Source organism: Lagenorhynchus albirostris, chromosome 15, assembly GCF_949774975.1.
Source record: "Lagenorhynchus albirostris chromosome 15, mLagAlb1.1, whole genome shotgun sequence".
Lineage (NCBI taxonomy): Eukaryota > Metazoa > Chordata > Mammalia > Artiodactyla > Delphinidae > Lagenorhynchus > Lagenorhynchus albirostris.
Genome location: NC_083109.1, coordinates 15,293,068 through 15,317,544, shown reverse-complemented (window position 1 = coordinate 15,317,544; position 24,477 = coordinate 15,293,068). Strand labels below are relative to the sequence as shown.

At 49.7% G+C, this 24,477-nt stretch overlaps 2 protein-coding genes across 4 annotated transcripts in view; one reads left to right on the top strand and one right to left on the bottom strand.

Moving 5' to 3' along the window:
• The first annotated feature begins 4,922 nt into the window (after positions 1–4,922).
• The window catches only part of SYS1 (SYS1 golgi trafficking protein), a 35,180-nt gene continuing 15,625 nt past the window's right edge, over positions 4,923–24,477 (top strand). Inside the window, exons 1-4 of one of the 3 annotated variants that reach the window (XM_060122379.1) lie at positions 4,960–5,134; positions 5,352–5,593; positions 6,936–7,003; positions 8,190–9,417. In XM_060122379.1, the coding sequence (XP_059978362.1) occupies positions 5,432–5,593; positions 6,936–7,003; positions 8,190–8,430 (471 nt within the window). In that variant the 5' untranslated portion in view covers positions 4,960–5,134; positions 5,352–5,431 and the 3' untranslated portion in view covers positions 8,431–9,417. Of the gene's footprint in view, positions 5,135–5,330; positions 5,594–6,935; positions 7,004–8,189; positions 9,418–24,477 lie in introns of those variants that run through there. The other 2 variants (XM_060122381.1, XM_060122380.1) reach the window with 2 other exon arrangements.
• Positions 15,125–17,870, bottom strand: TP53TG5 (TP53 target 5). Its single transcript, XM_060124358.1, has 4 exons — positions 17,823–17,870; positions 17,466–17,540; positions 17,135–17,265; positions 15,125–15,635 (listed from the first exon to the last, which is right to left on the bottom strand). Exons 1-4 carry the CDS (start codon positions 17,868–17,870, stop codon positions 15,125–15,127), a joined length of 765 nt encoding a protein of 254 aa, XP_059980341.1.

Below are 24,477 nucleotides of genomic sequence, written 5' to 3'. Positions count from 1 at the left end.
GCGCCGTACGGCTTGCGAGATCTTAGTTCCCCAACCAGGGATTGAACACACGCCCTCAGCAGTGAAATGGCAGAGTCCTAACTGCTGGACCGCCAGGGAAGTCCCCATTTTATTCATCTCTATCTGTATACTCAGACCGGTTCTTGGCACATAGTAAATGCTCAATGAATATTTATCAAATGAATGATTGAATGACTGACTGAGTGAATGAAGACGAAAAGGAAAGTGAAGAAAACATCTTTTCTTCTTAAAATAAAGCCCTGAATCCTTCAATGTCAGAGTAAGGAGTAATTTCTAGGGAGGGGCAGAGTATAGTACACGGTGGGGTCAGAAAACCTGAGGGGCTGGGGTAACTGTTTCAGAAAATCTCACTTATCTCCAGGGTGTCTTTGGCCTGGGTAACCAATCCCTGGAAAAGAGTTCTTGATTCAAGAGAAACACCCTCTGCTCGGAGGCCCAGCCACCCACTGGAATGCTTGGCATCGTCCATCCTCCACAGAGAGGTGATTTGTAGAAACCACTGACCACTGAGCACAGAACACAGAAAACCAGTTCCTCGACCCCCTCTGGTGTAAGGAAGTGGGAGGCTGGAGTGGAAAGATTAAAGCTCCAGAGGCTTCTTAACTCTGATCATTCCAACCGACAAGACCAACCGTACCTCAGCTGTATACTGAGCTGAGTCACTTCTTTCTCTGAGCCTCAGTTTCTTCATCTGTAAAATGGGGAAAGTGTATATACCCACCTCCCCAGAGCTGTTGGGATGATAAGATCATGTAGTTGAAAGCTCTATGTAAACTGTAAGGTCCAGTGCACTTTCTATTGTGCGCTGGGAAGAGGTATGTGTGGAGTCAGGCTGACCTGGGTTGGAGTTCAAGCTCTACCAGTGTGGTCTTGGGTAAACTGTCCTTTTCCTCAGCCGAGGTTCTTCATCTGTTAAGTAGCACCATTCGTTGTACCTACAATTCACAGGCTCGTTTTGGAAATTAAATAAAGATTAAATGGGGACTTCCCTGGCGGTCCAGTGTTTAAGACGCGGGCTCCCAATGCAGGGGGCATGGGTTCCACCCCTGGTCGGGCTGCGCAGCGTGGCCAAAAAAAAAAAAGAAAAGATTCAATGTGATAATATGTGTCTGGCACACAGTAGGTGCTCAGCAAATATCCTTCCCCAGAAACAGAGGCACACGCAGCCCTTAAAACAGTGGAGGTAACAAAGCGTTCTCAGTCCAGAGGAAAAAACAAGCAGGCAATGAATGAACTCTCTCTGGTTTTCCTTCTAAGAGAGTGACTCACTGGCCAGAGCCCAGGATGATCACCAATGCAGAGGACAGGCAGCCAAACGCTAGCCTCCCACGTGGAGTTTCCAAAAAATGTAAGCACAGAGTTGCATAACCTGAGACATGTGTCTCCCTTAAGTGTTTTCCTGCAAACCTTCCCTGAAAAAGATCACGGAGCGGAGGCTGTAGGGCAGCCTTGGGAGGGAAGAAGGGAGAAGTGGGGGGGTGGGGGTTGGAGAACTCAGGGGTGGGATGGGATTAGGAAGAGAAGGTACCACACTTACTGAGCTCCTATTATGTGCCAGGTAATAGGAGCTCACTCTGTCTGTTATCTACTTAGATCCTTGCCGTAAATCTGAGAGAACAGCTATTACCACTCCCACATTCCAAGGGAAGAAATAATAACAGTAATTAATTTGCTAATGTTTACATAATGCTGACCACATATCCGGTAGTGAGACAATGCCCGACACACATTTGATTCTCAGGAAAGCCCAGGACATGGGTAATATTCTGACCCCCATTTCATAGAGGAGGAAACTGAGACTCAGATAAAGTAACTTCCCTAAGGTCACCCAGTAAGACAGTAGTAGAGCCAGTGTTCAAAGACAAGAAGGGTTCCAAAGTCCATAGACCTCTAAGAGGGCATTTCCCAAGGGATTTACAGCGGTGGATCTAGAAAGTGCCCCTAGCAGGAGTTGTCTTTATGTGCCCACAGTGGGAGCCCAATGTGAGAGTGACGTCAATGACCAAGTCACCAGAGGCAGTCTCTTCTGTGCCCAGAGGACAGTTTGTCCCAGCTTGTGGCTTTTTGTCATTCTGCCTCTGACCCAAAGTTTAAAGTTTCATTCATAAGTTTGAAAACTACAAACTTGGCAGCGTGGGAAAGGCCCTTGGAGATCAGCTATTTTAGTCCAACCCACTCATATTACAGACAGGGGAAGAAAACCCTGAGGCCCAAAGAGAGCCGTGGACATGGCAAGGTCACAGCACAATTTTCTGTTAGCAGCAGAGTTAGTTTGAGGTCAATTACAGATCATCTTGTTCTGTAATTATCAAAGGCGGATGTTCCTCTGAATCACTTGGGAAGCTCTTTACAGATTTCTGTACTCTGCTCCTGGAGATTCAGACTTCGGTTTGCAGCAAGGCTTGAGAATCTGACTGTATATGTTCCTCAGGTGACTCAGATGGCTCAGGGCCATGGACTGCGTTTGGAAGTTGGAGTCCAACGAACCTCTTTGATTTTATAGTTTGGGATACTAAGATCCAGCGTGGGACTTGCCCAAGGTCACATGGCAAGTTGGCGGGGCCCTAGCACAGGCTTTGTGGTCTGAACCCAAAGCTCATTTTCCTTTTCCAGGCCACCTGTAGTCAAATTCTCAAAATGGGTCGCGAAGACTGGCCAAGAGTAGTACCGTGGTTTTCCTCAGCTTAGGTTCCTTCTCGTAGCCAAATTAAGACTTGGGACACTGCCCATTTCCGGGGTTTGGAAAGGTAGGAATTCAAGAGCTGAAATTCTACAGGGAAAAGGAAACTGCTGTCTGGCAGGCCCATGGGGGTTTCCCAAAGGCAAGCTCCAGGATCCAGGGATGACTCAGACACCAGCTATCCACCAGTCCCAACGCCTCAGGGCTACCTGCATTTTCCAGGAAGGAAGGTGTTCCCTCCCCTTTCTTCTGTGGGAGAGATGGGGTGGAGAAGCCCCAGATGTGACTTGAGGGGGCCCAACTCAGGAAGAGACACACCAGCTAGCACCTGGAAGAAAGGAAGCTGCCTGCCGAAACTAAGTTGAACCTCTCAAGCACTTTTCCTAAGCCTCTCTTCCAACCTCTCCATAATCCCTCACCCTGAACCACTTAAGCCTAGGGATTCACTGCTCCTTTCTCACTTCCCACTATCCCACACATATTTCACTGTCTTCTTCCTTTCTTTTTCTTTTTTAAAATTCTGGAATGGTACCTTGGTGTTTGGAGTCAGGTGTCCTGGGTTTGAATCCCAGCTCAGCTTCCTATGAGCTCTCTGACCTAGGTAGAGTCACGCCCCACTCTCAGAGCCTCAGTTTCCTCACCTTTAAAGTGGGGGATAATATCTATCTTCTCTGATGATGATGATGATTTTGGCCATCGTGGGATCTTAGTTCCCCGACCAGGGATCGAACCCAGGCCCTCGGCAGTGAAAGTGCAGAGTCCTAACCATTGGACCGCCAGGGAGTTCCCATACCTTCTCTGATTATGAGGATGAAACAAGATCACATAGATACTTAATAAACAGAAGATGTTTTCTCAGAAGCACTAGATCATGTGAGTCATTAATACACCAGAGAGATTTGGTGAGCTGAAATGAGGTGCCTAAAAGAATAGTTGAACTGGAAATCACCTCAGAAATCTTTGAGCCTTAATGACTTCCAAGCTGGAGTCCAAGTGAACTGTTTACAATATTTCCAAACGATAAGGGAAATCACACACTTACTCTTGATAGTGTCTCAGGTTTCTTTACCTTTGTCTGGAATTGTAACAACTCAAGGTGATAACATGGTTAACACATGCTGTTCAGAAGTTCTGATTGGCAAGTTACATAGATCTTTGATAAGCTTTTTTTAATGGGAAAATAATTAGTGGAGGGCAGATTAAATGATGGAAAACATTAATCTTGTCTAACTCCTCATTTCATAAACAGGGAAGCTGAGGTTTAAAGAAGAAAGTGGCTTGCTAATCACACAGCTAGTAGAGCAGGCTAGAAAACCTGGACTCTTCCTGGAACCAGTTACTTCCCTTCTTTCCTTTCCGGAGAAGGAGAACCTAGGATCAAGGAAATCGATGGGTTTCGGTCGGCTGAGGCAGGAGTGAAATGACCCATCAATTTGCTGTTGCCCTTTCTCTATTCTTGACTCATTCAGCACGTATTTACTGACTGTCCACACTATTTGGACTCAGAAGAGAAGGCAGAGAGAAATAGCTATGGCGGCAGGCAGCATCGGGATCTGCTTCCAGGTATGACTTCAGAACCTGGGCTTTTTTCCCCCATTTTAAATATATATATATATATATACATATATATATATATATATGGATATCCACATTATAAAACACCCACTACTCTGCCTTCTAATACAGTTAGGTTGTGTCTGAGGGCAGGGGCAGTCTCATTCGAACGTGTGCAAATTTTCCTGGCACTCAGTAGGGCACGAAATCAGTGCTGTGGTATTGGAAATACTTGAACTCTAATTCTGACTGCCACTAATTCTATGTCTTTGAGACAGTATATTCCTTTCCTTCTCTGGCCCTTAGTTTTATCATCTGTAACCCAGAAACAGTGGCAAAATCATGTGTGGAATTGCTGGCAAGTTCAAGTTATCCCAGGATTTAACTAGGAGAAAGAAAACATTGGGTATCTAGGCTGAAAACAGAGTCGACGTTATCACCTCGTTAATTCCCAAACATCTTTCCCTCGCCCTTGACCCCTCCTCTTACCTTCTACCCTAGCCGTCCTCCTTTTCTTCAAGATTTCCCTCTAGAGGGCACGCTAGCTCTACCGTTCTGGTGCCCCACTTCCGTTCGCCTTCATTTTTTTCTTCTGCGCATGTGCATACTTCGCTTCCGGGCTTCCCTACTCTCGTTTAGGCGGCTCAACCGAAGACTGCACCCGCTACGCCTGCGCAATGTCAGCCCCGCCCCTCCACCGCTGTCCCCGGAAACGCTTCCTTCCTACGCAGCGGCGACAGTCGCAGCAGCAGCTGGAGCTTTGCCTCTCTAGGCCGGTAGGGCCTCTCCTCCATGGTCCTGCTTGTCAGCACCGTTCCGGGGGCCAGTCGTTGAGGCTGGGCTGCGCTCGGAAGCTTCGATCCTCGAGTCCGTCACCCGGTGAGTGAACCCCACAGGAGCTCGAGTACGAGCGGGGCCCGAGCAGCTGCTGGAACGGGCAGGATTTCCCCTCACTCCGGGAATGGGTCTGTCCGCCCCGGCCTCCCCCCCAACTCCCGGAATGGGCTCGCCCCCTCGGTCCCAGTCCCTCCTCCCGACTGGGCGACGTTGCCATGGTGACGGCCGGCGGGCTGAGGCCCGGCGTGTGTCCTCTCAGGTGCCGGGGCGGCCCGGGGCCCATGGCGCGGCGGTGGCGCTGACCCAGGCCCGGGCGGCGGCCGGGCCCCGCGGGCCGGCATGGCGGGCCAGTTCCGCAGCTACGTGTGGGACCCGTTGCTGATCCTGTCGCAGATCGTCCTCATGCAGACCGTGTATTACGGCTCGCTGGGCCTGTGGCTGGCGCTGGTGGACGGGCTGGTGCGCAGCAGCCCCTCGCTGGACCAGATGTTCGACGCCGAGGTATGGTCCCCGGGCCGGCGCGGGCGGCGTCTCGGCCTCACCGGGTGGTCTGACACTACTGGGCTCTAGACCTGGCTGGGCCACCTTCTCGTTTTGTGGCCCTGGGAAAGGGATATCACCTTTCTGAGCCTCGGCTGCCCTATCCATAAAATGGAATGACAGAGAGGCAGATTAGTACAAAGGAAGGGGCCTGCGTTCCAGGCAACCTGATACATCTCTTTTCTGACACTGAAAAAGTGACTTCACTTCTCTGAGCCCCAGATTCTCGGGTGCCAAATTGGGGACGGGGGGATGGATAAAAGAGCATTCACGGAGTATAATGGGAACTTCCTGGACTTTGGAGTCAGGTCTCTAAGTTCCATGTACTAGCTGTGTGACCTGGGGCGAGTGTTGTCATCTCTATGAACCTCAGTTTTCCTGTTTGCAAAATCATGAGACCGCTGGCATAGAGGTCGTGGACTGCAGTACAAAGAGCCTGGCTTTGGATTCAGAAATGCTTAGTGTCCAATGTAGGCTGAAACATACCAGCTGTGGGATTTGGGGCAAGTTGCTTTATCTTTCTGAGCCTGTTTCCTCTTCTGGAATAGAATAATCCTCAGCAAAATGTTATGAGGGCCAGAGGGGCCTAGGAGTAAGAAAGTGCCTTATAAAGTGTAATGGGAGGGTGGAGAGGTGTTTTGCTTCAGAGAGGCAGCTGTGGTATATGGTAATAAGCACAGTTCTTGGAGCCAGGAGATCTGGGATGGAATCTTTCCTCCTGTTGCTTATTCTCTATGTAGCCCTTGGGCAAGTTATTATCCAAAAAAAGGTAATAATAAGCAAGTTATTATCCAAAAAGAGGTAACAGTAACAACAATAACAACTTTATGAGGTTGTTGTGAGGATGATATGAGATAATGAATGTCAAGGCCTTTGAAAGCTGAAAGTGTGCAGATGTTTGGTGTTGGATAGTACCATATGGACAGTGGTGGAGGTCACTCACCCACCAGGTGCCTAGTAGTACCTTCTTAGGAGCCTTGCTGAACCCCGTTCTAACTCTTTTGCTGTTTATTTACCCTGTCACTTTGGGCAAGTGACTTAACTTCTTTGAATTTTCATTCCTCCTTTGTAAAATGAGGATAATGATCCCTTCCCGGCTGCTGTGAGGGGTCAGATGAGATACAGTGGTGGATGTCTGTAAAAGCAGCTTGGTGGAAGTAGGCTGCCATACAGATGAAGAGGCCTGTTGGCTTCTGTGGTCCTGGAATGATGTTTGTTCCTGAGCGGGGCTGCTGGGGTCCTGGAGCCTGGGGCTCTGCCAGGTCACTTCTCCAGCATATTTCCATTTGTGATTCCCCCTCAGATCCTGGGCTTTTCCACCCCTCCAGGCCGGCTCTCCACGATGTCCTTCGTCCTCAACGCCCTCACCTGGTGAGTATCACCAGTTTTGCTATCCAGCTTTTGGGGTCTTAGCACTGGAACTAACTTCCTAAATTCGGACGTGAAACAGGCTGGCACTTGTTCCTGGGCAGTGGTGGACTAAAATGGGTGGCAGAGGCCAGTTCTGGGACTGGCTCCACTGTAGGGTTTCTTTGATCGCTGTTTTGACTTAGCTGGAAAGCTCTTATGTCACTCTGTGCATGCTGCCTTGGGACAGCTTTCATCTCAGACCACTTCCCTGATGTGGAATCAGATGAGGAAAGGATTGCACCGGGAGTCAGTCTATTCTTGGCCCATGTGCCATTGGCCAAGTTCCTTCCCTTCTCTCTAGGCCTTGGGTCCTCATCTATACCCTGAGGGCTTTGACTGAGAGGTGGTTTAGGGAAGTGATTAAGAGCTTAGGCTCGGGAAGCCGACTCACTTGGCTTTGACTCTCAGCTTTACCACTAGTCTAGTGACTGTGGACAAGTTAATCTGTCTAAGCTCCAGTTTCCTCATCAGTAAAATCAGGCTAATAATATTACCCACCTCATAGTGGTAAGGGTTCCATGAGTTAATTCACAGGAGGTACTTAGCACGATGCCTTTCACATTACTGTTTTTTTTTTTTTTTTTTTTTTTCACATTACTGTTCTTGACCTTACACTAGAGGTTGAAAACTGGTGGGGTGACTTTGACCTGAATTTGGCTCCCAGATATGTTCTGTTTGGCTTACACAGTTGTCAACCCATGCAGGGTGTTTAAGACTTTTTTCACTTAGTTGAAAATCAGGATATTTTATGTTAAAAATACAGATTTCTGGCTTCTCTTAAAAAATGGGATGATCGATTGATTCCAGGCCAGCATTCTAGCATGGTGACTTGCCTAGCTGCAGGCCACACTTCAGATGAAACAGGTATGCTTCATGCTGCCACAGTCGCCACCAGTCGCTGGGATCCCTCTGAGCGGCAGCTGCATCGGTCATCAAGCTCGCACTCCTTCCTTCTCCCCAGCCTGATCCACTCTCGGCATCACCTGCCAGGTTCCTCTGGGCATCTGATAATGTAACCCCTGCCTCCCACTTCTCTCGCTTGCTTCTGACCACTGTGCTGTCATCCTAATTGTCCCTGCTCCCCCAAATAACCTAATCTAAGGCCAGGACAACCCAGTGACAACCCACTGCTGTCCTCTCCCCACAGTGCCCTGGGCTTGCTGTACTTCATCCGGCGAGGGAAGCAGTGTCTGGATTTCACTGTCACTGTCCATTTCTTTCACCTCCTGGGCTGCTGGTTCTACAGCTCCCGTTTCCCCTCGGCGCTGACCTGGTGGCTGGTCCAGGCCGTGTGCATTGCACTCATGGCTGTCATCGGGGAGTACCTGTGCATGCGGTCGGAGCTCAAGGAGATCCCCCTCAACTCAGCCCCGAAGTCCAGTGTCTAGAGTCAGGTCCTTTGGACACCCAGCTGGGCACTTGACACCTTGGGCTGCTCCGACTGTCCAGATGAGGTCCAGCCCAGGCCTGAGAGGAACCCGGGAAATGTGAAGTCTCTGTTGGTGTGGGAGAGAGAGTGATGCCCCGTCAAGAAGGCAGGTAGCAGGCAGGATCACAACTGCAAGAACGGCCTCCGTTCACTGAAGCCTTGGTATCTGGGAGGTCGGCAAGGGGGACCTCTTTCAGGGTAATAACAGAATCAGAACCATGCCGCTCTTGAGCCACCATACCTGTCACCAGCCTGTTATTTTAAAAAGGAAAAAAAAAATAATCAAGGGTATCTGATCACAGCGAACCACTCTTCTAGCCACCTGTCTTACCTCCCTGGGACAGCTGTTAGCTTTGCCATGCTGCTGGACTGCAGCTGTTCTGTTTGGAGCAACACTGGGTTTCTGGATCCAGAGCCACAGAAAGATGTAGGCGCAAAGTAGCAGGCTGCTGTCAGTGAGAGGATGGCAGGTGGAGGCATCAAGCAGAAAGAAAACGCACAACCTGTGTCCTGCTACACACGTGTGTGTACACCAGTGAACCCATGACTGACTTTCTTCCGGTTCTCTCTACTGGGCCTCCACCCTGCTGCCAGCTTTCAACATTGCAGGCCATAGGACCCAGAGAAGAATCTTAGCGTCGCTCCCCATCTAACCCTCAAACTAGAGTCACTGCCTGTTCTCTAGGAATGACCGGGCATCCCAGCTCCCACGGACCTCCGTTCTGGCAATAGTTCCCTTTTCCCGCCTTGTTTGGAATTACACAGTGGGAAGGGTACAGTGGGCGCCCAGACACAGGAAGCCCAGCCTTCCAGCTTGAGGTGCACTTGATAGTGCCGAGGGAGATAGGAATTTGCTACTAAGATTTTTCTTCGGGGTGGAGTGTCCTCTGTGAGGGGCTTACAGCTGCCCTTCCCGTGTACATAAATACAGTATTTTCCACGGTTCTGCCTGTGCTTATTTTGTAATGCTGTGCTCGGGAGCTATACAGAATGATTAGGCCACCTTCTTTTTTTCCTGAACCCAAGTATTCCTCCACCTGGTTAAAACACTAAGTGCCGGGGACACCTGTGTCCCACCCCCGCCTGCAGCCTTCTCCGCCACGCCTTGGGTGAACTGCCGTGACGCTCAGGGTACCTTTGCCATTTGCCAGTGACTTCTGAACGTGCCCAGTGGAATGCACTGGTCTAGACCCATTTCTGCCTGGAAACCATTGCTGCTCCCCTTTGGGTCCTCCAGAGCCTGCCTGAGAGAGCTGTCAGTGCTGAGCTTTCAGTGTTAGGGCTACACGGCTGGGGACTTTTGCCATCTCCCCAGGAAGCCTTTCTAGCCTCCTGGCTCCCAGCCCTGCAGAATAGGAAGTTGAGGCCGACAGGATGAAGGTTTAAGAGTGAACATGCCTGGGCAGAGGCTGGGAAAATGCTCGGGTGAGGCACCTCAGTAACTCAGGGAACTCTAGCCAAGCTGGGAGGAAGCAGGTTGTTAATGAGATTCTAATCCTGGCTGCGGGGTCCAGGAGGTATGACCAGCTGAAATAGCTTCCCCTGGGTGGATGGATTTCCCCCCAGACTCTAAAGGCAGGTGACCAACTTTATTTTGAGGCAAGCCTCAGAGCGCTCACATCGTGTGGCCGCAGGCTCCCGTGGCCAGCTCTGGTGGTGGTAGCTCCAGCTGTTGGCACACCTCTTTGGGAGTTTCCCACAAAGGCTGGTGCTGTCCTGCACATCTTCGATGACAGATCTCTGCCCCTTGAGTGTCAGTTGGATTTTATGAAAACTGCCAAAGGTCAGGGGAGCCAAGGTGGGTTTTTTTTGTTTTTTAATATCATGACTAAGCTGAATGACAGTTGGGGGTCAAACATATGTGAGTTTCCTGAGATTTTTATGAATTCTAAAGTGACAAAGCAGTGTCTAGAGGCAAGTTCCAGAGAGGACTGGGCAATGGAAGTAATAAATAACATGCATTGAGTGCTTCCTAAAGAGATGTCCAGCAGTAGACTAAGTGCTCTGCACCTCCTTGCTCACTTAATCTTCACAACAACCCTCTGAAGTAGGAAACAGCATCATCTGTATCTTACAGATGAGGAAACTGTAAGGAACTTGCCCAAGGTTACATGTTAGGAGCTGGCAGAGCCAGGATGTGGGTTCCGGTAGTGACATTAATAAGCTCATTCTGAAGAGATTAATAGTTAAAGATGTTTAAGTTCTTAGTGGTTAAACAATCTGCACCTTATAATCATACTTTCTCATCCTACTGTATTGTTTTAAATACTAAGGATGTAAACTGTGTAAATATTACTTGCTTTCCAAGAAAACGGATAGGCAGTACATTAAATATGGCCACAGATTTCCAAGTGAACATAGGAATGTTGGAAATATTTTTATTTCCAAAGGATAAAGGAAAGTACCTAGATCCGAAAATTACCGCCACCCTACCACTGAGTTGGTGTAGCTCTTGACTTCGTAGGGGTCTGACGTCTAGACGCCCCCCCGCCCCATCCCGTCCACTACCATTTGGAGAGACAAGTGGAGACTAGTGCATAGCTGGTGCTCAGAATAGTTTATAACCCGCAAGAAGGACGGGAAAGGAGAAAGGGATGTCTAGCTCAGAGGGTGCCTCTAACCCCTAGTTCTAGGCAGGCCTGCCCAGATCAGAGCCACAGGGGGGTCAGAAGGGCAGCCAGCAGGCACCAGTGAGGCGGGAAGCTCCAGGTCCCCGTGAGTCTTATGTGAGGCACAGCTCAAACAGGTTAGGTTCCCCTGGAAGCAGAGTCTTAGACTCTCTTCAACAACTCCCAGATCAGGGTAACTTCCTTCTCGCAGTCCCCGGGGGCAGTCAGCCTGTAACCCAGGGACTACAGCCTCAGGGGCAGGGGAAGGAGAGGCCAGTTCTGGGCACAAGAGAGGTTCTTTGTGGAGAGGGAATTAAGAGCTACTGCGTGCTTGAGGTTTTCTGTAGGAAAGTAGCAAAGGATGGTAGAACAACATTGAAGCAAGGGGAGTAGAGGGAGCTGAGAGTTTTAATCCCTGACCTGCCTACCTGGCCAAGCCAGGGAGACTTCTAGGGGCCCAATGTCAGAAGGCTTTAGAGAGCTGCAATGGAGTGCAAGGTTAAGTCCTGGAGTCCCATTACCAGCTCTGAGACCTTGGATAAGCTACTTAACCTTCCCTGGGTTGAACTTCCCTGAGTTTTTGTGAGGATTCAGTGAGATGTCATAATGTAAAGCATTTAGTGCTGTGCCTGACCTATAAGAAAGTGATCCATGAATCTAAGCAGTTAGAATTATGGGACCGCTGCCCCCTTCCCATTTTACAGAGGAGATATCTTTCTTCAAAGCCTCAACTGTTAGGTGGGGGACAGGCTTGCCCATGACCTAGGTACAGCCACCAAGTATTGAGCTCCTATGTGCCATGCACTGTAAAGTGATTTATGTTTCTAACTTAACCCAATGAGATAGGCACCACCGTTTTCCCCATTTTGCAGACAATGAAACTGAGGCTTAGGAGTAAACAACTTTCCCCAGCATCAAACAGCTGATAAGAAGCTAGGCCTGTCTGCCTCAGCAACCTCAGCCCCATTCATCCACCAATCATGTTTAAGTGGTACATGGCCCAGATTGGGAGAGGGACAGTCTCCGGGATCCAGATGCTATTTTGTGAATGTGAACATAAGATTGCCTTTTTAAACAAGCAGCTAGTTCCCTAAAGGTGGGCAGTTAGGCAGCCGCTCATAAGTGAGAAACAGGGCCAGTACTGGCTTTATTACAGCAAGGAGGCCTGGAAAAAGGCCGAATGTTCAACGTCCCACAAACTGGTTTCAACTACATCAAGCCTGATTTGCCCAAAGCCCTCTGGAATGGCTATTAGTATCCCTCTTTAAATAAACAGATGGAATACGCTCTGAGAGGTCGTGTGACTTGTTAAAATTCAAACATTAAAAAATTTCCCCCAGTTAACTGTTAGGGAGCCATTTCTCCTGCGGTCTCTTATCCCTGAGATTATGGGTTGCAGCATCCTGCCCAAATCAGGATCTGACTGAGCCCTGAAGAGGGGCCTCAGGTTGAAGTGGTTAAACAATGGGAGAATGGTAGTGGGGAGACCCTAGTCCTGGGATTATGGGAGGCAGGTTGCCTGAGCCTAATGCCAGCAGGTGGAAGGGATAAGGCTGGAAGGAGTGCACTGCTGGAAGTCATTCACATGCATGAGGCCTGCATCCTTGCTTCCCCAGCGGCACCCTGGCCACGCTGGGTCCCAGCCTAGGCACACAGGCTTCTGTCTGCTCACTTGATGGCATTGCCCGTGGGAAGCTGGGGCCCAGCTCTGGCTCCCAATTGGGCAAAGCAGAAGTTGCCAACCTCGCCTAGGCTCAGGCCATTCGGGCCCCCACTTGGGGCTCCCCGGGGAAGGTTCCCATGAAGACTAGTGCATGCCCCCCCTCCCACCCCGCCACACACACAGGGTTTGGCTTTTTGTTTGGGAGTGCGCTGCCCTAATCGCCCGCTGATAGAGCACGCTGGACAGAAGTTTACTTGAAGGTTGATGGAACGGAAGGTGCTTGGGAGGAAAGATCGAATAGAGGGTTGATGTGATTGATGATGCCCAGCGAGGGAACCGAAATGGAGACTACCCAGGAAACGGGCTGGATTGCAAGCTTAGCGGGAAGACAGCTTGAAGTGAAGGTTACGGGAGTGGAGGTTGCGCGGAGGGGGCGGGGCGGGGTGCTCGGGAAGGGAGCGCCGCGCCTGGGTGGCCGCAGGTAGGGAGCGCGCTGCGGGGGCGTTAGGTCGCCATTCCCGAGGCTGAGCAGTGCGGTGCAGAGCGGTCCAGCGCCAGGCCCCGCTCAGGCTGTTCTCGCGGCCCGGTTTCCGCTGGCGGCCTCCTGGCGGATGCTCAGTCAGGGTGCTGAGCCCCAGTGGAGAGGAGGGGTGCGAGCCGGCCGGTTTAGCGGGAGCCTTTCCCATCCTTCTCTCTCCCTCCCAATCTGAGGATCTCCATCAGTGTCCTGGCTCCCTGGGAGTGAGGGTGGAGGGCTCTGCGCCCCTCGATGGCTCTGCTGCTCTCCCGAGGGCGCCCGCTGCACACAGCCTGTCTCCAGGGGAATACGGAGGACCAGGATCATAGTCTTTGTGCAGAGAAAGCCTGGGCCCCCTCTGTTTTCCTCTCCCCAACTGCATATTCAGGGCCCTGTGGCTCCTACCGGACTCGGGGTTGGAGGATGGACGCGCTGTGTCCCACGGGAGCAGTAGGACGAAGTACCAGTTCCCCGCCTGACTCGGTGCTTTCCGTGACCCAGGCGGGGCACATTTCACATTTCCGGCTGGCATTTATTGACACCCGGAGCCGTGATAATCAGGGCGCAATGCACGTGCGTGACGGGCTGGATGCTGCGTTGCACCTTTTCCCCTAATTCGGGAAATGGAACGGGGAGCAGCCAGGAGACCTAGATTAGAGTTCTTGCTGTGCCACTTCCCAGCGGCGTGAGCTTCTCGGCGCCGCGGTGGTTTCCTCCTCTCCTTGGCCTGCAGGGCCATTGTGAGGCACCTGGCACCCAGGAAGCGCACAACCAACGCCCCCCTTCTATGACTTCATGGAGAGCACCGCTCAGGAGGCCAGCTTGCAGAGGCGGGGGAGGGGAGCAGCCCGCTTGCTTCTTTGTTACGGCTTCTACACTGACCGAAGGGACCTGGGGATGGAGTGGAATTAACCTGAAGTCGTGATTCACACTCTTCCCCACTCCTCCACCTTACCTCCGCGGAGGGCCTCTTTCCTCTAGCCTTTCCAGCCCCAGATAAAGAGGCAGAGCCAGCGGCAGTATTCTTCAGCGCCATATGGGAGATTTTATTTGTAGACTCGCGAATTTTCCCGCCCATACCTCCCGTTGAGATGGTTGCGCGATCTCCGCCCTCTCCGCACACCTCTGGCTCCCATCCAAGGTCACACCTGCGAGCAGAGACCTCAGCGTCAGTTAGGAGCTAAGACCGCCCCCAGAGGGCGCTGGCGTCCAGGGAGAGGGCTCAGGGACCAGGGCGCTGCGGTGTCTGGCAGATTGGCGATGTCCGGTTTGCTGAAGGGGCAGCTTCCCATTCAGCTGGACCCCCAGGCCCATCACCCCCTTCCTTTCTTGGGACCTCAGTGGAGGGGCTGGAGTATTTCTACTTTTTCTTTTGCTAAGGAACTTTTGTTCAGAGTAGGTCTTATTTGAGGCACGAATAAATAAAACAAATGCAGAGTTTATCTAAGAGGGGATGAGATGCAGAAGAGCCTTACTTGACCACGCCCCCTCCCCTTAGCCCCACATTTGGAAATCCCTAAACTCACTTACTCAGACTTCTGTGAGATTCTGAGCCATAGCAGATGGCCCCTCCTGAGGCCTCCAGGCAGTGGATGACCCACCTCAGAACCACACTCCCAGTGCCCTCCTTCCCCAGAGCCCCTACTTGGGTCCTGAGAGTACCCAGCCTGGCCACTGCCCTGCTGTGTGGACTTGGTCAATGGCTTCCGCCTCTCTGGGCTTCCCTCTCTGGGCATGAAGGTAGGGCCTCCCAGCACCGCCAGCCACAGCCCCCAAGACTCTGGATCCTAAGCCCTCTGACTCTGGGCCCAGCTCAGGGCCTGGCTTGGGGCTTGTGTCTCACCCTAGCCTGGCAGTGGCATTGTCACATCTTGTATGGACGGACCATTGGCAGCTCAAGTGATGCCGAGCAGAGGCGGGTGCAGCAGCGCTTGACCGAGCGCAGGGCGGATGGTCTGCACATCACCCGGGGCCCTGGGAGGTGGACTCGTGTGGGCAGCCCCTCACACCAGATCCACTGGTCTGCTGTGTCCAGCTGTTTCACGTCCTCCATGGGAGTTCTGTACTGGTGGGTCTTCAGGAAGACGACCCGGGGGTCCACAGTGGGTGATTGCCTCTCCTGGGCTCCAGGGCCAGTGGGCAGGCCACGACCCTTTGATGTCACGGGGACCTCAGGTTCCGGCCGCTCCTCCTCGTGCGGCACTGCTTGCTGTGCCGTGTGCCCCTTCCGCAGTGCCGCCTTGGGCCTTGACTGCTCCGGGTCCTCAGGCTCCCTCAGGGGCTCTGATTTCTTGGAGTCCAGTTTCTTGTTGGGACACCCAGCCTCCTGAAGATCTTTGTTATTTTGTTCTACTGTATCCCAGACGTCTTCGTGGCTGGCAGGGAAAGGAGCGGCAGTCAGCAGAGCAAGACCAAGGTCCTGGGCCTCCAGCTAGACCGAGACAATGGTTCTGCACTCAGCTCAGGGAGCCTGTCAGGAAAGCTAGAGAGGGCCTGAAAAGAAGCTTCTCTACCACTCAGAGGTCTTGTTCCTGGGGGCAGGGGGTGTGGTGATAAGGACCGGCAGGCAGAAGGGATGTGAGAGGTTGGAAAGGCCTGAGGCAATGGCTAGTAGTTAGGATACCTAGAAATATATATTGCCTGCATCGGCCACTAGGTTAGGGTTCTGCCTCTTTGGATTTCAACTGATGGAGTGGACTGGTCCAGTGTTTTGTTTTTGGGTTTTTTTTTTTTCATATTTTGTTCCAAGAAATCTTAGAAAATATCTCAAATGACCACCCCCCACCCCTGGAGGGGCAGGGTGAGGGGCAGGATAGCTTCCCTCCAACGACACAGTTGGGGCTTGGGGACAGAAATTTGAAGAGTGGCTCTGCTGCTTTAAAAAGGCTTGGAAATCTCTGGGACTAGATGATCCTGACCCTTCTGGCTCAGTGTTTCCTGAGCACCTGCATCGAGGAGGAGGCCAACTCAGAGGGAGGAGCCAGAGGGGTGGAGTTACCTAGAGGGGTTAGGAGACTTTCCCCAGGGGTGTCTGTCGTAGACTGAGTCCCCTGCAATGTGGCAGCCCCCGTCCTAGCTGAGTGTGTGTGGAGAGAGAGAGGCCTCAGGCTCAGGATAATGACAATACAGAGGATAATAATGGCCACTGCCGATTGGGTGCCCACTGGGTGTCAGGCCCAGGACCCTCACAACAGTCCTGCAAAGCAGGAGACAGGGAAGAGGCAGAACGGCTTGGAGAGCACAGGCTTTGGAGACAAACTGGGATTCACATTTGCTTCTGCCTCTTACCATCTGTGTGATTTGGGGCAAGAAAGGTAACCTGTCAGAGCCTTAGTTTCCTCATCTGTAAAACTGGGGTAATTCCTTCTACCTAACAGGATTTTTGTGAAGAATAAACTAAGTGGGAAAATGCTTTGCATGGTACCTGGCACTTAGCGGGTGCCTCATGTCAGCTTTCTTAGCATCCTGATGTGACTTGTGAGGAAACTGAGCCTCAGCAGAATGACTAGTTTGCAGGTGAATCTCTGCGTGGTGTTGACTTGGGAGAGGCAGAAGGGGTGGCCCCTCGTGCTCAGAGCACCAGGTGGTGGTTAGTCCCGTGGTTGGATGATTATGACCAGGGTTATGACAACAGCTCTGATATCAGCTGGGAACGGCTTCAAATCCTAGCTCTGCCACTTACCAGTCCAGTTAATGGGATAAGTTACAACATCTCTTGAGCCTCAGCTCCTCAGTAAAATAGGGCTAATAAATAACTACCTTTCTGCCAGAGCCTAGTCAAAATGCAGGTTGCGAAATTCCTTAGCATAGTGCCCGTTCCTAGTAAAGGTGGCTATTGGGCCCATGATAGGGGCCGCGGGTGGGCCATGCTCACCCAGAGGAGACCCTGCGGATCTTCGGAACTCTGAGCAGTGAATTCCAACACCTTTTGGCCAGGTTATGCAGTTCTTGGGTCCGAGGGTTCGAGCTCTCAAACAGCTTCAAGAGCGCCAAGTTTTTTAGCACCTGCCAGGGGCGAGGAGCCAGAAAAACTGAAGCTTCAGCTTTCCTGGGCTAGCGTCCCACCCCGCTACCCGGACTTTGGCTCAGCTCAGCTCAGGGCAGGGCCAGGTGACTCCTCCCGGGTCACTCGGCCTGGCAGCCAGGAGCAACACTGCATGGGGGCTTAGGCTCTCCTAAGCAGACACCAAAACGGGGCGCCTCACCGCTTTAAGTCGGTTCCGCGCAATTACTTTGCTGACAGGCTGCTGTATCTTGTCCTGTGGTTCCTCATCTTGCATCTGACAGAGAGAGAGAGGGGAGAGAGAGAGAATGCTAACACAGTAGGAACCCCCCGAACGCCTCCATAATGCCTCTCCATTGGGCTGGGCTTGGTGTGACCAACCCTAGACTGGGAGTTTTGTCACCTTGGTTTGGGGGTGGAAACAGGGAGCCCATTCTAACTCTCCTGACCTCCCTTCACCCTTCACCTCTGCCTCTTTCCCCCAGGCTGGAAGGTCCCCATCCTGGGCATGGTTGGACTCTTTGTTGAGACCCCCGCTGGGTCTAGTCCCAAATCCAACCTTGGAAACCACTGTATTCTTGAGCCTCTTCTTTGCTGATGGACTCATGCTGGAGCTGTGAGGCCTCAGAGACAGATGGAGCAAGGCACCGCCTGCCCCCTGCCTCTCTCAGCTCAGCCAGCGCTCAGGCTGGGCATCGGGGTGATTGTGCTGGGGCTCCCAGGGAGGGGGCTGTGACATCACTGAAATGTGTGACAGTGGCAGGGCTGTCTCCGAGGAGTATGTGGATGGCAGGGGTGGAGGGTGAGGAGGAAACTCCTGTCTGTGGAGAAACCTGGTAGGTGCCGGGCAGAGGCATATATTGTCACCATCTCCCTGTGAGGTAGGAAGATTCCCCCGTCTTTTCGTTTGTTTGTTTTAATAAAGAACCCAGGGTTCAAAGAAATTAAATAATTTATCCACACAGCTGGATAATGTTGGAGCTGGAAACCTAAGTTCTGACCGTCAATCCATGAAACGTGGGTTCCCAACTATGCTCATATGTTCATTCATGTCACATATGTTGACAGTGTGTCTGCTATGTGTTAGGTGTGTTCTAAGTGCTGGATTAAAAAAAAAAACAATTCCTACCATCAAGGAACTTACATTCTAGTGGAGAGTGTGTGTGCTTGTAAAGGTTTAACAATAGGCTCTCTGAAACAAAGTGTGTATATGTGTGTGTGAATGTGTGTTTACCATAAATTTTACTGAAAGAAACCTAATAAAATACTACAATACTCTTTATTGTGAATTCGGTATAGCCAGTTTATTCTTACAGTATACTTTTCTTGAATTTTGCCTAACTCTTGCATCCATAGTTAACCTATGGTTATAACTGATGAACAAGTGTAGTTCCAACATGAATGTTGATGTAAGAAAGTGAAAAAGTGAAGGAACAAAGATGTTGGAATTCAACTCATTTCTCAATGACCTGATCGACTTCTCTGCTGTATTAGGTCACAGTTTTCAAACACCGGGAGTACATTTGCTCAGCTTTTTTTGCGCGTGTGTGGCTATTTTCAATGTACAGGCATACCTCAGAGATATGGCAGGTTCGGTTCCAGACCACTGCAATACAGCGAGCTACCTGAATCTTTTGGTTTCCCAGTGCATATGAAAGTTATGTTTACACTATACTGTAGTCTGTTAAGTGTGCAATAATAGCATTATGTCTAAAAAAATGTACATACCTTAATTTAAAAATACTTAATTGCTAAAAAACACTGATCATCATCTGAGCCTTCAGCAAGTCGTAGCAGCAACATCAAAGGTCACAGATCACTGTAACAAGTATAATAGTGAAAAAGTTTGAAATATTGTGAAAATTACCAAAATGTGACACAGTGACATGAAGCAAGCAAATGCTGTTGAAAAAATGGTGCCTATGGACTTGTTCAACTAGGGTTTCCACAAACCTTCAATTTGTAAATACCGCACTATCTGTGAAGTGCAGTAAAGCGAAATAAAATGAGATCTGCCTGTAGCAGCTATAGACAGAACATATTTACATTTAATCTACATTATTAACATTTCCTCCATTACTTTCTTAAGGCTAGACCGGGGGTAGGCAAATTTCTTCTGTAAGGAGCAAGATAGTAAATATGTTAGACTTTGCAGGCCATGTAGTTGCAACTACTCAACTGCTCTTGGGATGTGAAAGCAGCCACAGATATGGAAATGAGTGGGCCTGGCTGTGTTGCAATAAAGTTTATTTACAGAAATAGTTGGTGGGCTGGATTTGGCCCATGGCCAACTGCTGGTCTAGACAATCAACAGAACAATAAATCAAAACCTGATTTATCATACTTACCTATTTCTGTGGTGTAAATACTCCTACCAGGGCCGATTTCAAGCTACCAGTGTGATGTCAATGAATGCAGAGTTGAAAAGAAATGCACAGTAGCATGCCATTATATATTATATATTTCTACCATATTTCTACAGCTGTAAAGATTCTCAAGATCATAGATAATAGCAAAAGGTAGTAAAAATTAGAAAGTGATGAGTTTGAGCATTTTTCACCTTTGTTTTTATCTTTTATTTTTTTTTAATTAATTTATTTTTTATTTATTTATTTTTGGCTGTGTTGGGTCTTCATTGCTGCACGCGGGCTTTCTCTAGTTGCGGTGAGCGGGGACTGCTCTTCGTTGCAGTGCGTGGGCTTCTCATTGCGGTGGCTTCTCTTGTGGAGCACGGGCTCTAGGTGCTCAGGCTTTGGTAGTTGTGGCACGTGGGCTCAGTAGTTGCGGTGCATGGGCTTAGTTGCTCTGTGGTATGTGGGATCTTCCCGGACCAGGGCTCGAACCCGTGTCCCCTACATTGGCAGGTGGATTCTTAACCACTGCGCCACCAGGGAAGCCCCTCACCTTTGTTTTTAATATCATTAACTTGATGAAGTTGGTATAATTTAATTTTTAGTGATGGCATTGCTTAACAACCAGCCAACCAAGTTCCTAAAAATGTCATAGGCTTTTGTAAGCCCTCAGAGTCGGTTCCAGCACGCTTCTGTTAACGTTGGATGGGAGTAAGTGTGTGGAGAAAAGTAAACAGTGTGGGCCGGAAAGGGAGAACAAAAGTAGAAGCTTTGCTTCTATTAAAAAGGATGGAATGGGGCCATTTCACCGACAAGATGAGATTTGAGGAGAGACCTGGAGGAGGTGAGGGAAGGGGGAAGGAGTGGCGTCAGGAGATGAGGGCAGAGGCGGAGTCGTGGTGAAGGGCTGGGGACAGATCATGGGAGATTTTAGCAGCTTAGGCTGCTCTGAGTAATCTGCCCAGCTGGCTGCATCTGAATAATCAGAAGAGCTGGTGAGATCCAGCCTCTCGGGCACCACCTCACTCAGTCAGCCAGTCTGGTACCACATCCACACCACACCCGGGCGGAGGGGTGTGCGTGCATCTGGGGTGCTTAGCTCTGCCTTTTAGGGGTGATGGACCAAGACCAGACTACCGAACAGCTTCTTACATGTACATGCCCTTTATTATTAGGGCAAAGATAAGCGGGTGGTAAAACACTCTGTGGACCAGGGAAGAAACCCAGGAGGTGACTTGGGAGGGAAGGCGTGGAGCACAGCCCCGCCCCTCTCCCTCTGCCTCAGCACTCTCCGTGGCTCCTCTGCTTCCCTCTCCCTGCGCGATTTCAGCTCTTCCTGGACCCTGCTGGACTCTGGTGGGCTGCATCAGGGTCGTCTACCCCCGCCACTCAGCACCTGGGCATCAAGGGCTGGGGCCCCGCTGTGCGCTCCCCACTGAAGATGGCACACAGGCCCAGGGGAGAGGTCCTTCTAGAATATGCGTTCCTCAGGGGCAGGGACTTTTGGCTGTTCTCTTCGTTGCTAACCCCTCAGAGCCTAGAATAGTACCTGGCTGACAATAGGTGCCCACTAAGTATTTCATGAAAAAGTGAAATAAATGGCGTTACCTATGATAAGGGCTGGGGGGTGGGCGCCGCTGGAACACAGAGGAGCAGTGTGGGGAGGCCAGGGAAGTCTTCGCAGAGATGGTGACGAGGAACAAAGGAGGAGTATGGCCTCCAGGCAGAGGGCTGTGGGCTGGGCAGGGCACTCTCAAAAGAGGGGATTTTAAAAGTACAGGTGTGGGAGGGAATTATGAACTGGTGTATGTGCTGGAGTGGAAAGTAGGAGCCCAGAGCGGCAGTGACCAAACCCGGAGGAGTGAGCAAGGCACAGACTGCTAAGGGCTTGATCACAGGCTCAGGGGCTGGGAGTTTGTCCTGAGGGTCAGAGCATCCTGGGAGCGTTCCAGCAACCGAGGCAATGGGGCTTGATTGAGCTCCAGGGGCTGGCGCGCGCCTCTGCCATTCTGTTCTAGTCTGTTCTTTTCATCGTCACTCACTTCCCTCCCTTTGGAAGCTTAGGGAGTTCATCCCCAAGGGGGCAGGGCATTCTCCCTGACCAGACATTGTACCCCAGCAATGGCTCCTAAAGCAAATTCCCATATTCTGTCTTGTTTGTCTCTTCCGTTTACACAGGAAAAACCATTTATGGGAATAGTGACACCCAAGGACACACAGCTGGTCAGCCTTTTGGACCAAATCCAAGGCACTTGAGTGAGAAACTGCCACTCTGTTTTTCTTAGTTGTGGTAAATACACATAACAAAATTTACCACCTTAAACATTTTAAATGGGCAGTTCAGTAGTGTTCAGTACATTCACACTGTTGCGTAACCATCACCGCCATCCATCTCCAGAACTCTTTTCATCTTGCAAAACTGAAACTCAATACTAAATAACAACTCCCCATTCCCAACTCCCCCTCAGCCCTGGCAACCACCCTTCTACCTGCTGTCTCTATGAATTTGACTGCTCTAGGGACCTCATGTGAATGAAATCATACAATATTTGTCTTGCTGTGATGGCTTATTTCACTTAGCATAATATCCTCAAGGTTCATCGCGTTATAGCAGAATTCCCTTCCTTTAAGGCTGAATAATATTCTGTTGTACATATAGACCATATTTTGCTTATCTACTCATCCATTGGTGAGCACTTGGGTTGCTTCCACCTTTTTGGCTACTATGAATAATGCTGCTATGAACATGGGTGTACAAATATCTCTCTTTTTAAATTTTTTTTTTAAAAATTTATTTATTTTTGGTTGTGTTGGGTCTTCGTTGCTACGCGCGGGCTTTCTCTAGTTGCAGCGAGCAGGGGCTACTCTTCATTGCAGTGTGTGGGCTTCACATGCGGTGGCTTCTCTTGTTGTGGACCATGGGCTCTAGGTGCACAGGCTTCAGTAGTGTGGCACGTGGGCTCTAGAGCGCAGGCTCAGTAGTTGTGGCACATGGGCTTAGTTGCTCTGCGGCATGTGGGATCTTCCCGGGCCAGGGCCCGAACCCGTGTTCCCTGCTTTGGCAGGCGGATTCTTAACCACTGTGCCACCAGGGGAGCCCCAATATCTCTCTTTAAGACCCTACTTTAAATTCTTTTGAGTGTACACTCACAAGTGGAATTTCTGGGCCATATGGTAATTCTATTTTTAATTTCTTTTAATATTTATTTATTTAGCCTGCGCTGGGTCATAGTTGCGGCATGTGGACTTCTTAGTTATGGCATGCAGACTCTTAGTTGAGGCATGAGGGATCTAATTACCTGACCAGGGATCAAACCTGGGCCTCCTGCATTGGGAGCTTGGAGTCTTACCCACTGGACTACCAGGGAAGTCCCTCTATTTTTAATTTTTTGAGGAACCACCATTCTGTTTTCTATAGTGGCTGCACTATTTTACATTCCCACCAACAGTGCACAGGGTTTCAGTTTGCCACATCCTCACCAACACTTGTTATTTTTCCTCCCTCCCTCCTTTCTTTCTTTCTTTCTTTCTTTCTTTCTTTCTTTCTTTCTTTCTATAGTAGCTATCCTGATGGCTGTGAGGGTCTACTCTTTTTTCGTCATTGTTTTGTTTCATCTCATAGTTTGTACTTTACTTTCTTTAAAGTTAGGTTTATTGGGGTATATATATATACATATATATATTTCAAAGCGGGATACATATTTAATTTTTTTCTTTTGATTTTCTTTTTTTAAAAATAAAGTTATTTATTTATTTTGGGCTGCATTGGATCTTTGTGGCTGCACGTGGGCTTTCTCTAGTTGCGGTGAGCGGGGGACTACTCTTCGTTGGGTTGCGCGGCCATCTCATTGCCCCGTGGCTTCTCTTGTTGTGGCATGGGCTCTAGGCATGCGGGGTTCAGTAGTTGTGGCTCGTGGGCTCTAGAGCGCAGGCTCAGTAACTGTGGCACACGGGTTTAGTTGCTCCGCGGCATGTGGGATCTTCCTGGGCCAGGGCTTGAACCCGTGTCCCCTGCATTGGCAGGCAGATTCTTAACCACTGAACCACCAGGGAAGTCCCCCATCTCCGTTTCTATATTTTTATTATTTCAGGAATGTTACATGTATGAAATCATACAGTATGTAACATTGCAGGCTTGGCTTTTTTTGTACTCAGAATAATGCCCTTGATATCCATCCAGTTGTGTGTATCACTAATTTGTTCCTCTTTTGCCAACTATTATTACACAGTATGGATGTACCACAATTTGTTTAACCATTCGCCCACTGAAGAACATTTGTGTTGTTTCTCATTTAGGGCTATTACAAATAAAGCTGACATGAACACTCGTGTACAGGTTTCACATGGACATAGTTTTAATTTCTCTGTAATCAATACCAAGGAGTATGATTGCTAGATTTTGTGGTAAGTATATGTTTAGTTTTCTAAGAAACCGCCGAACTGTTTTCCAGAGTGACTGTATCATTTTACATTCCACCAGCAATGTTTGGATGATCTAGCTTCTTTGCATCCTGACCTGCTTTTAGTATGGTCACTAATTTTTAATTAACTGGTATAAAATAGATGTGTAGTGATACCTCATCATGCTTTTAGTTTGCATTTCCCTACTGCCTATTGATGTTGAGCATATTTTAATGTGTTTATTTGCCATCTCTATGTCCTCTTTGGTGAAATATCTGTTCAAATCTTTTGCTTATTTTCTAATTGGATTGTTTTTTTACTGTTGAGTTTTGAGAGTTCTTTATATATTCTAGATATGAGTCCTTTGTAAGATGTGTGACTTGCAAATATTTTCTTCCCACATCTGTATACCTTTAATTTCCTTTTCTTATTTTATTGTTCTGGCTATGACTTCCAGTACCA